At 45.5% G+C, this 14,360-nt stretch overlaps 1 protein-coding gene across 1 annotated transcript in view; it reads left to right on the forward strand.

Annotated features, from left to right (window-relative positions):
• DPH5 (diphthamide biosynthesis 5) overlaps positions 1-9,529 on the forward strand; it is a 44,307-nt gene extending 34,778 nt beyond the window's left edge. The window contains exons 5-7 of the mRNA XM_083156927.1: positions 773-812; positions 2,402-2,505; positions 8,860-9,529. Coding sequence (XP_083013053.1) covers positions 773-812; positions 2,402-2,505; positions 8,860-9,098 — 383 coding nt within the window. The 3' untranslated portion in view covers positions 9,099-9,529. The remainder of the gene's footprint in view (positions 1-772; positions 813-2,401; positions 2,506-8,859) is intronic.
• Positions 9,530-14,360: the final 4,831 nt, after the last annotated feature.

Raw genomic sequence — 14,360 nt, forward strand, 5'->3', positions numbered from 1 at the left:
AGTAAATACTTGGTTCGCAGCACAGCCAATCGCCACATTCGTTCCTTACAGACATGATTTAACTTTTGATTTAGGTTTGAGGCTCATTTACAGTTGAACGTACGTCGATTTTATGACACCTCTCGGGCGCAGGGGGTATTCCATCTGGGGTTACGGCTGTCGAGCTTAAGCCGTGACCCTGTCCCGCTTTCGGTCAGCTCGACTGAGAATTTGCAGTTGGGATTTAATGTCCCGCCTGCAGCGGGGCGAGAAGGGTGTGGCTGCGAGCTGCGGCTGGGAAGAGGCAAGCTGCAGCTGAAAGCTCGTCACTTCCCGCCCGTTCTAGGCAGAACGAGCCCGACCGCTTGTGAAGTCGGGCTCATTCTGCCGAGCTTCCCTGTTCAGTGCTGTCGAGGAAGACCGCATTGAATAGGGCCCGGTGGCCATCTCCCCTATTGGTAGATGCTTGCCGGTAATTGAATACCCCCCTAAATATGGTTAATATGAACACATTTTTTATAAGAATGCAGCACTTCAAAGTGATGTTTAAGTACCTGAGTGGATGGATAGACTTCATTCTCATGTCAAGGATTAGCCTACAAAAAGTCTTTACTACTGTATTGGTGACAATTGTACCCCTATATCCTCAGGTCAGCCAGACATTTGTGCCACTTTCTTATGTTCTATATGCTTTGTGTAAACCATGGATTGGGAGCAGGCCCAGAAGGCCGATCTGCTGTTTCTGCAGTGTACATGAAAGTGTTTGGTAACAGATTTTCCCCTTTTCCTGCAGATATAAAGGTGAAGGAGCAGTCCATAGAGAACCTTATGAAGTAAGTGTACTTATTTGAGTAGCAGAAGTTGTCCTAGTATAAGAGTTAACATTCTAACATTGGACACATTTTGTTTATGTAAAAATAAATGGAGTACCTTACATAAACATTATCGTCTGGCCACCTTATATTTTAGTGACCCCTGCTGGACTGTTTGGGGACAGCACAATTGACAGGTATAGTCTACCTCCTAGGATACAGTTGTGTATTGCATCCCTGCAACCATCAGACTGTTTTTAATTGCTGTTGTAAATCACATGTAAGCCCTGCAATACCTTTGTTTCTTAACTCCTATAGGATAGCAGATAACTCTTGTTTACAGCTTAAAATGATTGAAAACCACTTATGACCGTGCAGACTTTCCCAGTTAAAATCAAAACACCATCTGGTTCCTGCTGGGACAGTGTCACTATCTTGTGATCATACAGTAACTACATTAACATCTGTAGGGACAGAGCATAGCACCATTACACAAGCCATTAGTGCACGGCTTGTTCAGGGCCATCTGTAGATTAGGGATGCCAATCCCGGGGCATTTTTTCAATCCCGGGATCCGGGATTGAAAAATGCTCAATCCCGGGATTCCCGGGATCCCGGGATTGGCATCCTTAGTTTGCTGGCGTGTACCCGATACCCACCCCCACACCAGCCGACCCGCAGATTTACTTACATGAGCGGGCGGCCGGGAGTGGAGTGGGTTCTGAGGTGCACGGTGCCGTCGGGCTCGTGCACCTCCTCATCAGCAGTGCACTGCAGCGGGAGGAAGGCGCAGGACCGGCGTCGGTGAAGGGGCGGGCTGGCCGGCGCAGGAGGAGAGGTGGGGGTGGGCGGCCAGGAGGAGCGTCACTAACAGTAGTGTGGGCAGCGTGCGTGGCCTGCGCAGCGTGACCGTCACGCTGCGCAGGCCGCACGCAAGGGTCTGGAACAGCCGGGCACTGGGCAGTGTCTGAGCGAGTGCTCAGACGCTGCCCGGTATTAGACTGCGCATGCGCAGTCTAATACCGAAATCCCGGGATTGGATACTCCAATACCGGGATTGAAATCCCGGACTTTTTAGGGCCAAATCCCGGGATCCCGCCGATCCCGATCCCGGGATTGGCCACCCTACTGTAGATGCAGTGAAATCCATAAAGACTATTAATTCTAGTGAGCTCCCACACAACCTGTTAATTGCAGAGGGTGGGTTGGAATTTCATGTATATTTTTATTTATTTACAGTTTCTTATATAGAGCAGCATATTCCGTTGCACTTTACAGTTGGAAACAGTGATTAAACAAACTGGGTAGATACAAACCAACATGGAGGTAGGAGGGCCAGACCCCTCAACCACTTTAATTCAATAGTGATTGATACTGATTCAGTTGCATAATGCTTACATCATAATGCACTGTCACCAAGCATGTGGATAATCATGGAATCTAAGGAAATGCTGTTCCTAAATAAGCACAACAATGTTAATTTGCTATATAGACAAGAGGATCATTTATGTATATGTGAATAGGGTAGTTATACTGTAGTTATGGCAATGCACGTACTGTATAGACAAGATTTGATGATGTGCATTTCTTGTATCTTTCTGTGATTACAGAGGAAAGAAAGTCTTTGAACCACCTCGCTATATGAGTGTGAACCAAGCAGCTGAGCAGCTTCTGCAGATTGTGCAGAACAGGAGGGAGCTGGGGGAGGAGCTGGGTGAGCATAAGCTGTGTCATGTGAGAGACTGTATCACATCATATACATTATGTTTAGGTGTCTTGGCGACTTGAAGCTACTATAAACATCACAGTATAGATGGCATGATATACATCAGTGAGAGCTAGAAGGAACCAGGAAATATGAGTGCTGTCTGCCCAAACCTTGTACTTCCATATGCATTCATTCTAAAGCTGCCCATACATAGAGCCGATTTGGGCCGATTGCGACCAATCAGGCCGTGAAATCAGCCCAAATCGGCTCGGTTTGATGTCCCCTCAGGTGCGATGTGCAGTCCCGTGAGCATCGGACCTGAGCTGTTGGTCGGACCTGCTGGCCGTCGGACCACCCATCCTGGGACCTCCGCCGCGTGCAGCCGGGGGAGGGCTGTGGGGTCTGGCCAGCTGGTTGGGTGGCGGGGACAGGCAGTGGCGGCTGGGAAGTGGCGTGGGCCGGCAACAGGGTTCAGACTCCATGCGGCGCTGGTCAGCAGGTCCGGTGGATGGGAACTGAGTGAATAGCACTGGGCGGCGGCGTGGGAAGCGCTGCTGAATTTGAAAACACTGGCCAGACGCAGATTTTTTGAATCTCAGCCAATCAGTGTCTGGCCAGTGTTTTCAAATTCAGCAGCACTTCCCGTGCCGCCGCCTGGCGAATAGCACTATTCACTCAGTTCCCGTCCGCTGGACCTGCTGACCAGCACCGCAGAGGGACCCTGCTGCCCAGCCCATGGACCCCACTGCCTGCCCACTGCCAGCTCCCCAGGGATATACATGCAATAAATCGCATGCGATTTATTGCATGGATAATTTTGGCACATCAAGTGCCAAATCGTAAGCAGCCATTCCGGGAAGCTGCTGGGCAAACTGGTTCCGACTTGTATGGGGGCCTTTAGGTAGCATCTGTGAGCTCACTACATACTCCTATGCAGGATGTCAGGTTTAAGTAGTCATACAGGAAACCGTAACCAGTCCCCTCATGCATGCAATTGTAATATAACAATTGGAGGTGACAGCCAAGGAATAAAATAAGGCCTAATTGTATTCCATGCTTGTTAGCTGTCACATGTCCTGATGTGTAGTTTGTGTATAATACCAATATGCACAGAAATCAAAGAAGTAAATCCACAGAAATGTGCACAAAGCAGCTTATGTTGTGTGTTTTTGGAGATTTAAGATCGGGGTGTCACCTCACGCTCTACTGTTAACCACCAAAAACACTAAGTGATACAAAGCAGAAAATTGTCATTGTGTCTTTTTACAACAAGTTTACAGTGCTCTGCTTTGTATCAATTAGTGCATATGATTGGTTTGAGAGATTTGTTTGTTCTTTTAGTCTGTGCCAATGTAATTTACTGGTGAAACCGTTACTTTATGTACATTGTGCTACAGCACCAGCTGGGCAGCCTAAAGCCAAAGCCTCCTTCCCACGCCACAAGCATTAGATCCTACATCATACTTGCCTACCCTCCCGGAATGGCCGGGAGGGTCCTGCAAATCGGGTCCCCCGGGAAGGGGGGCAAGTCTCCCGCATTTCCCTACAGCCCCGGCTCCCCCTCTCCCCGCGGTCTAAAAACTTTGACTTTCGCGGTTCCGCGGGGAGGGGGCGGGGCTAAATGACGCATTTCGCGTCATTTTTAGCCCCTCCCCCCACCCACGGACCCGCAAATTGAGGCTTCAGCCCGTCATGGGGGTGGGGCTTGATGACATCACCCGTGCCCCACCCCCAAAACTAAGCCTCTACCCGCCCCCTTTCACTCCTCTCTGGGCTTCTCCCGGAAAGGAGTATGCCAAAGTCGGCAAGTATGACCTACATGCCAGTTGTATAACCTTTGTTACATGCAGTCCCTGAGCACCAGTACACGTGTGTTTAGCAGCATTGCAAGGTGAGCACAAGTGTATTAGCCTAGGGCACCTGGAACCTTTAATCAGGCCCTGACTATTTTTGGTTAAAACATGAATATGGATTTAATACTTGAATTGCCATGTACCTCCAGTCATAGAGGTAAAGCAGTTAGAAGGTGAAGCAGCCTTGCTTATGGATTGCTACTCGCCCTACATTGCAATATACTGTTCTACACATGTATTACTTTGTGATATTCTACACATGTATTACTTTGTGATATCACAGACTACCCTTAGGGCCTCTTCCTTTTTGCTGTAATATTAAGCGTTACCTTAACATCCTTTGTCAAATACCACATCCTGCAGTAGTTCAGGGACACACCCAGAGTCTTAACAGAGGATGAACTTCCTCCACCACTACTACTAGTTTTATTTTTTCTTTAAAGTCCCATACACACTGGGCGACTTTGAGCTGAAAGTCGCTGAAAACATTGTATGCCCCGGCGATGAGCGCTGCTGCACGCTCCCACATCATTGCCGGCATTACCAGCAGATGAGCAGCTGTGATGACGGCTTTGCATAGATCTGCACTATGCAAAGCCACCCTCCCCCCGCTGTCAGTGCCGGGCAGAGGGGAAGCCGCTCAGTGTGTATGCACTGAGAGGCTTCCCCCTAGCGATGAATACGATCATCGCTGTCCATACACGCTGGGCAGTGAGGAAAATGTGCATCGTTTTCTGTACTGTACCTTGTATGATGCTCTGGTGACTGGCTTACTCATAACCACAGAGATTGTTGGGCCTCAATCCTATAAGTGTGTAAAAAAAATACAAATTCATCATTTATTACATATAAATGATTAAAGAGTATAATGATTTACAAGTTCTTTGCTCACTAGGAGTAGCCGAGAAGACCCCTTCTGTGGTAAGATGCTCTTTGCTACTTAAACAAGAAAAAAGACCTAGGTGCATTCAATTAGCAGCTGTTCAGGTGGGGGGTGTTAGTCCACCAATAAATATTTGGAATACAGAAAAATATGTGTAGAGCAGCGCTGATGCTTCACTGAGATATATAAAAAACAATAGAGTAAGGCTAGAATACACATTAATTGTTTTAATAATAAAATACAAATAACAAAAAAAAAGAGAATGCATGCATAAATAGCAATAAAATAACAATAAAAAGTCTTGGTATACATTAAGAGCTCCGCTAGTGAATATACCTCATTAGGACCTTTTGTAGATACAGATGGTATAATCCGGGCAGATTCTCAGATTCCGGTTCACATGGAGTGAACCGAATTCAGCCCCTATTCATGTGCAAACCCTGACTACAGACGGCCTGACTACAGACGGCGATTGACAGTGTTGCAGCGGGGAGGGAGGGAAAGGGGCGGACAGAGGCAGTGGTGGCGCAGGTACATGGAAACAACCAGTGTTTTCATGATGTCACATGACATCAGCATCCTGCCCTGTCTTCATCCCGGGGCGCCCGCAAATAGTTTCCACTGACTTATATTTGAGAAGGCAGGCGAAATCTTTTGATGGTTGGCGACCATCAAATGATTTCTCCTGCTGCGGGCACATGCGAGGGGATGTGTCTTCGTAACACATCCTGTTGCATGGTTGCGATGTCCAGGAAAGGTTTGTATCTGTACGATTACTCTGCTTGAAATTTGAGCAAGGTATCAATGTTGAAACTACTTTAAACGCTAATTTCACCCAAAGCTGGGTGGCGGACGCGGACCCGACAGTCGTGATCCCGACAGTCATTTACCCGACGTCGGGATCCCGACAGTCATTTACCCGACGTCGGGATCCCGATAGTCATTTACCCGACGTCGGGATCCCGACTGTCAAAACGCCGACAGACAGGTGCCCGACGGCCACCCACTATTTTCCCTCGTGGGAGAATAGAATAGGTGGCGAGCGTAGCGAGCCCGCAAGGGGCTTTGTTGCGCTCAATATGCTGTCTGAGTCCGGGTAGTCGGGATCCCGACATCGGGCTAATGACTGTCGGGATCCCGACTGTCGGAACCCTATACCACACCCAGCTGAAGATCCCACTCTAGGTATTATGGCCCTCATTCAGGTTGGCCTGGTAAGCTGCGATTTGTCCTGCCTTCGCAAATAAAAGTCAGTCTCAACTGAATTTTATTGGCGAGCGCCGAGACGAAGATGCGGCAGGCAGTTGACGTCCTGTGACATCAGCCGCCCACCCCGGGGAGCATCGGCCCGCCTACGTACCCTTGGGAATGCCCAGCGTTTTCATGGGAACGCCCATAAAAATGCTGGCCGTTCCCATGGTTCAGCGCCGTCACCACCCCCAGCCTTCCCTCCCCACTGCAAACAGCCCGGCGAGTGTGTAACTTGCCATGGCCATTCACTGTTGGGGTTTGCACATATGCAGACCCCCGATCATCGGGGCTGAATTCGGATCACTGTGAGGGATCCTGAATCGGCCCCCATATCTCTTTATAATGGAGATCAGAGAAGAGTATGTAACTGGACTTGCATAACTACTGAGCAAGTCCCCCTGGCAGCATGTTGCATGCATGAAAAAGATTAGAATGGCAGTAAGGTACACCAATATCCGCCATGCCTATCTTGCTCCTACGTGAATTTCAAAAGGAGATGCTGGACAATTTAAGTATTTCCAAAGCCTGCGGTATAGATCCACGCTCATTTTAACTGGGATGCAGCCGCTGGTGCCCGTTTGCCGCAAAAGTCACACCCACGTCTTGGAGCGCTGGGCTGCTGGCTAATGTATTTTCAATGAGTTGCAGGCAGGTACACCACATGTCATACCTGCATGGTGGTGGAGGCTAGATGTGGCTGGTTACTAGCCAGTGACTTGGAATGTGGGGCATACATTCACAAAACTTTGGTAGTATTTACACAACTACTTTTAATGGTGTGTACACAGATTAGACAATAAAACAAACAATATGCACGATAATAATGATAGTTAACAATATTGTCATGTATATCACCTAATGTGTACCACTATATTTTTAGTGATGCGGGTCATAGCGGCGTGGATGTTATATTGACCGTACTTGTGACGTAACTAAAATGTGTGCACCACTGTCTGCCCGCCCGGACCAGCAGATCCTCCTGTCTACGGTCCCGTCGCTCCACCCTGTTAAAATGTCACTTGCAAAATGGATGCCGCATTACAGCAGACACTTATTTGTGAAGCAAGAGGAGATCGCAATCTTCTCTCCTCCATCTGGGTTATTTATAATGGAAATGAGCACTGGGACTGCAGACCATCCCGGCGGGCCGCGGCTACAGATTCGTCAGCAGTGGTGGTGGTGGTGGTCCCATTAATTGAGCAGCAATAGCTTCCACAGACTCCGCAGCGCCCAAACTTGCCTAGCACCTCCAAGCCACCGCGGAGTCTGCAGAGCTATTGTTACACCACTGGACCATACACCTAAAGATTTATTATCCAATCTGGCTGTTTGGAATGAAAATCTGGTAATAGTTGGGTGCAAATGACAATTGATCATTTGCTCCCAAACACTGAAAAACATACAAAAATGTTCAATTGGACAAATTGGTTAAATCCATTTTACTTAACCAATTTGTCTGAATTACCATTTTTGTCACTTATCCAGCATTTCGGAGAAAATTATAAATTGTCATTTGCTTCCCAGATTTGTTACCAATGTTACCAGATTTTTGTTCCAACCAGCCAAATTTGCTTCCCAGATTTGTTACCAATGTTACCAGATTTTTGTTCCAACCAGCCAGATTGGGCAATACATCTTTAGGTGTATGGCCAGCTTTATGTGATATGGACGATAGATCAGGCATGTGGCATTCGTTACACCTGTGCTTTCAGCTTCTATTGTTAATCACCCCCCAAAAAATAAAGTTAGCGCACATAAGCAATGCTACTAGGTTAATTTGGCTACACACAGGGAAAAGCGGAATTCAGATGTAGGGTAGTATATGTATATTTACAGTATATGAAGGAGCCCTCAGTTTGATGTGCAGTTAAATAGAGTTTAAGTTTAATAACTAGAATAATCTGCACAAAGGACTGTTAGTGCATACAGGAAATGCCTTATAATCTTGGGTTCCACTATAATATAATGCACTGTGATTTAGGGGGTTATTCTGATTCACTCGGAAAGGCACAATCACTCTCTAATGGACAAAACCATGTGCATTGCAGGTGGGGCTGATGTAAAATGTGCAGAGAGAGTTAGATTTGGGTGCTTTATTGTTTCTGTGCAGGGTAAATACTAGCTGCTTTATTTTTACACTGCAATATAGATATCAGTTTGAAGTAAATCCCCACCCAAATCTAACTCTCTCTGCACATGTTACATCAGCCCCACCTGCAGTGCACATGGTTTTGTCCATTAGAGAGTGATTGTGCCTTTCCGAGTGAATCAGAATAACCCCCTTAGTTATGAATAAATGATATTTTCTTTGTGATACACTGTATTTTTGTTACATGCTGTGCGTATTAAACCTGAATTCCTGTATATCCCCAGCTCTCACCGAAAACACCATCTGTGTGGGACTGGCTCGAGTGGGGGCATCTGACCAGTATATAGCCGCGGGCACTCTGCAGCAACTCAGTTCAGTCGAGTTTGGTGGTCCTCTTCATTCATTGGTGATAAGCGGCTGCATGCATCCCCTGGAACTGGATATGCTTAGACTGTTTGCGGTGGAGCCCTCTAGTTTTGATCAGATAAATGTAGAGGACAGCTCAACATATCTGTCATCTTAGACGTGGTCTGAGAACAATCAGAGCATCACCACTTAAGCAGCAGCAGCCACTACCCTGTCTGACAGAAACCAGTGCTTTGTATGTGTTCCATTGTGCTTCTGTGTCCCTCTCACTTAATGGTATAGCTGTATACTAATGTAAGATGGTGGGCCTGAACATTTATTCCTTTTGTGGACCAGCTTTCCAAGCATTGGACAAGGCACTGTGTATAATGGTAAGGATGCTGTCAATGGTTCTAGTTACCGTTTTAAAATAAGTTGTTGCATCCATTATATATGCTCAGGCACTTTAATATAGATCTGTTTCATCTGGTTCAAACCTCACTTCCCTCTTGATACATATTTATTGGAAACCACAGGGATTTTCCATGAAAGCTTGTTCTTATTTTGAAGTGAATGCCTAAAATAATAAATAAAGCATTTTCAAATAAATAGATTTTGGCTGTTTCTTTTTTTTTTTTTTTTTTAATGGTTTATTTGTATTTTTAAATAAAGACTTTAAGGGAAATTGTATTAAAATTACATTATACTTCTTCAAGGTTTTTGTTTGAGGTTGCAATCTTGTAGTTATTGGTATTGTCTGCAGTTGCAAATAAGCACTTTCCAAAAGTAACAGGCCTGAGCAATACTTGCTGCCAGCTAGAGGAACAGCAGACTATTTACACTGTGTGCACAATGAAATATTGACTCTAGGTCGACCACTATGGGTCAACAGTCAAAAGGTCGACCGGGTCAAAAGGTCGAATTGGTAAAGGTCGACATGAGGTTTAAAAAAAAAAAATTAATCCGACATGCCCTACCATCCACTACGGCATGGAGGGAGTATATAATAGTATGCTGAGCGCAGAAAGGCACCATGCCCGAAGCATGGCGAGCCATGCATGGGGACGTGGTACACTTAGACGTGTCCACTCACGTCTATGTCAACATAGACATAAAAAAAAATGGAAAAACTCATGTCGACCTTACCGTTTGACTTTAGACCTAGACATTGTAGATCAAGGCTGGCCAAACCGGTCCTCGAGATCTACCAACGGTCCATGTTTTCCAGATCACCTTGCTGGTGCACAGCTGTAGTCACTACTAACTGTCACATTTTCAAACCTGCTGCATTCATTCCTACTATAGATCCACAGGTTGCCTGGAAAACATGCACCGTTGGTAGATCTTGAGGACAGATTTGGCCACCGCTGTTGTAGATCTAAAATACCATAACCCAGTAACCAAATGCTATTTTTGGTTTTCTACTACTGCGACTAATTGCAGACCTTGATTTTCACCCCATAACTGTGTCCATCTCCTACTATCGGAGGCTTTTGTAGCTGCCTCTTGGTAAACTTACATACAAAGTTAAAAGTGGGGTACTTGTTTCCTAGCACGGCGCCCACCGCATCTCATACCATAAGCCTTACAATGGTATGCGATGTTGCGCGATGGCACCCGATGTTATACAATTTAAAATCGTGTACCACTGCGCTCGCCACACTATATAAAATCAACTCCACGCCGACGTGGATAGTGGGGGTATGAAAAGGTCGGAGGACGCGTACCGCCGCCCCTCGTGGTCTCCGTGCGCTCGCCACACTTCGGGTTGGCGTTCATAGTGTGGGTGCATTTAACATTGTAAGCACCCATTAGGGTGCTTATACAATTAAAAATCGTATAGGGGGGCCAAAATCGCATTGCATGCGGCTATATGGCATGCGATACAGTGCATAAGATGCCATACAATTGAAAATCGTGGGCGCCGTACTAGGAAACAAGTACCAAAAGTGGAAATCTACAACTTTTCCCTCCGTGTTTATCATAATACATAGACACCTGTGCCTCCAGTGCTGCTATTGCAATATCTCTGTGGAATGCACTATGTATGAGCTGTTCCTGAAATACATCTGCCCGTCCACAGCTGTGGTTAGTGATGTGGTTGCTGTGACTTGTGACATCCTCACGCAGTGTGATTTGAATTGTTTTTGTTTTGGCTTTATCTCTACGCTTTCTTATGAATATTTTATCATCTAAATTATTCATTAAAACCTTCCTGTAATACAGTTGGTAAAAGTATTAAATAGCCAACGATACCGGTATAGATGGGCTTGGTAAAAAGTAGGGGTATCTGATGTTGGCCAAATTGTCAGAAAGTTTCATCTTGGCCAAGGTAATCATATTACAGGTCATCTTGATGAATAAACATGTTTGCTTGCCAATTTATTTTAAAAAGGCAAAGCCAACATCCTGTTAACCAATGGTGTGTGACATAGTATCTGCACATCATAGGAATAACTCTGGGGACAGGGGCCTTTAACATTGTTAGATTGTTACGGTGCCTTGTGATGACACCTTTCTGTCAATAGTGCATTGATGAGCATACTATTACATCTGGTGCAAATCAGAGGGAACCCCCCGACCACTTTTACAAGCTTGTAACCTATTACATTCCCCCTAGATCTTGGCATTATTAAACCACAATTTACTGCACACATGTTCGGGGCTGCGGTGTGTGTTTTGTCACCAGCACCATCCACTATATTTATTTTTGGAGTTCTGTTTTGCGGCATACAGTATGTTGCATATCTACTAGGTTCAAAGATTGCAAATACATTTTTTGGTTGCAGAGATCTTGCGTGAGCAGCCTTGTCTCTAACCTAACATTTCTTTCTATATGATTTATATGATACAGGTTATTCCATTGCTGAGAGACGCTATGACCTTGCAATTGCTGACTTGACCTATGCATTTTCCTTTTATATGCATCTACTGCGACCCACACCATTTGTTCATTAGGAAGTAATGACACTAATATTTGTTTTTCATCAGCACAGTATTAAACACCATGGGTGAGATTTAATTGGATAAGAGATTCAGACAGTGAGAGATTTGGTAAGAAATCTCCTGTTTTTTAAAGCGGCAATCATTTACACTTCTAAATCAAACTAGTTTTGCATTGTAAATGATTGCCGCTTTAAAAACAATGGAGATTTCTTACCAAATCTCTCACTTTCTAAATCTCTTATCCTATTACATTTCCCCCCATATATAAGCTTAGTTATGTATGTCCGCCTGCCCACCCCTGAAATATTCACAAACCCAGTGAGTACACTCTCCCCATATTTGCACTGCAATCTGTATATTGGAAGAACTAGGTAGGACAGGGGCACAACCTACCATGGACATATATGACTTTGTGGAAGATGTGTGTAATATATCTTATCTAATACATTGAACATGCAGTGTATCCGGATGCTTGATAAACAATGTCTTGGTTGACAGTCAATAGGTCTTGGCTATGGTCAACATGGGGAATTTTTTTTACCTTTTTCATACTTGACCATCCACGTAGACTACGATTGGAAAAGTAAAGTGTGCCAAGCACCCGAACCATAGTGAGTGAAGCTGTACTGGCGGTCCACATGCTTCAGTGTCAACATTGGCACCAAGAAAGATGAAAAACTCATGCCTATTTTTTCCATATCAACTTTTTGTTTGTTTGGACCTTTTTCCAGCGTCGAGCTTGTGCATGTTGACCTTGTGCAGGTTGACCTAGATATTGTCTACCTAATATACCACACCCTAGTGAGACATGTATTTTAAAATGGTAATAATAATTTTATATAGCCCTTTAAGTAGAGATTACATTTGTCTTGCAGAAGAAGCATATAAAATATAACTTGTATCAGTATACATATCACTACATTTTTATGGTGATATATCATTTCAATTTAGAAAATAAAAGTGCACTCTACTAAACGGACTATCTTATTAGTTTACCTTAACCATACCTCTCAAGGGTCCGGTCGAAATACTGACGCCGGTATCCCGACCGCCGCAATGCCGACAAGGGGGGCCCCCTTGCGGGCTTGCTGCACACGCCACCCAGCGGGCCCGGTGCCTCGCTACGCACTACACACTATTTTATTCTCCATCTATGGGTGTTGTGGACACCCATAAAGGGACAAGGTGCTGGCATTGTGGCGGTCAGAATTCCAGCGTCGGTATTTTGACCACCGGCATATTGACCCCATTGTGTTCATTGTGTGCACATACATACTTAAATGAACATTCTGAATGTCTGTATTCTAGGGACTACCCTAGAAAATACAATATTGTTGTTTCTATATGAATCCCAGAGAACTGTGCTGGAGCATAAGCAGGTACGCTGTAAGAGAGGAGGAGCCCTACATGCAGCCTTCTCCATGCAGGCCCCCACCTCTCGCCAGCCGCTGTGTCCTGCCGCACGGCACATAGAGTTATAGCTCTCAGACTCTACCGCGCATGCGCTGATTTTTTTCAGTAATTCCGTGCATTAATCACCAGACTCTGGAGGGGTAATTATTAAGATATAGGTGCGATGTGGGCCCTTCTGTGACTCAGGGGCCCGTGTGCATAAGCAGGAGGTAAGATCGCCAAGCTGCCTGTTCCATGCAAAGATGACTAGACAAATGTTTATCAGATTTTACCAATATCTCAAATATATGTTGGTAAAATGGGGGGGGGGGGGGGGGGGGTGTCCAGTTGCCTAGAAACTCCACTTCCACACAGTCTTGTCAGTGGCCACTACTTGCAGTATAATGGTCAGAATGGAGCTGCTGCACATGCCCAGTAGCAGCAGATTTTATTACCAAATCTACTATGTGCGGGCGTGCATATGTATGAAGTACTGAATTACATCAACTGCACTTTGTTTAGGGCAGGCAATAGGACCTCTTTCAGGTCTGGTTGGATGTGGGCCCTGATGTGCAAAGTACTAATGTTCAGTACTGATGTCATTTGGGGTGGCAACATCCTCCATTTGTGAAAATCGCTGCCTATTAGGGGAATGAAAGAGACACTGCCTGGCATTAGACTGCATATGTGCAGTCTAATCCCAAAATCATGGGATTGGAAACTCCAGTGTTTTTTAGGCCAAATACCAGGATCCCGCCTATCCCGATCCCAGGATTGGCCACCCTCTACTGGCAACAATCGCTATATAGTCAAACATTTGGAAATCCTTTATACGGTGCAATATACTTTACACTGTAAACCAGTGATTCCCAAACTGTGTGCCATGGCTCCCTGGGGTGCCTCGGAATACTTGCAGGGGTGCCATGGGTTGGTGGCAGTGTTCCCTCTAAGCTGTGCGCACGCACACAACTCGACGAGCGTGCGCACAGACAGCAGCAGTGGTCCCTTTTTGCAGTTGTGGACTCAATTACTGTGTGTTTCACCCATTAACTACATTGTGTGCTGTGTTTTGAATGTTTAAATGTTTAATATCATTTTGAAG

This window comes from Crinia signifera, chromosome 8 (genome assembly GCF_055691185.1).
Source record: "Crinia signifera chromosome 8, ASM5569118v1, whole genome shotgun sequence".
NCBI classification, from domain to species: domain Eukaryota; kingdom Metazoa; phylum Chordata; class Amphibia; order Anura; family Myobatrachidae; genus Crinia; species Crinia signifera.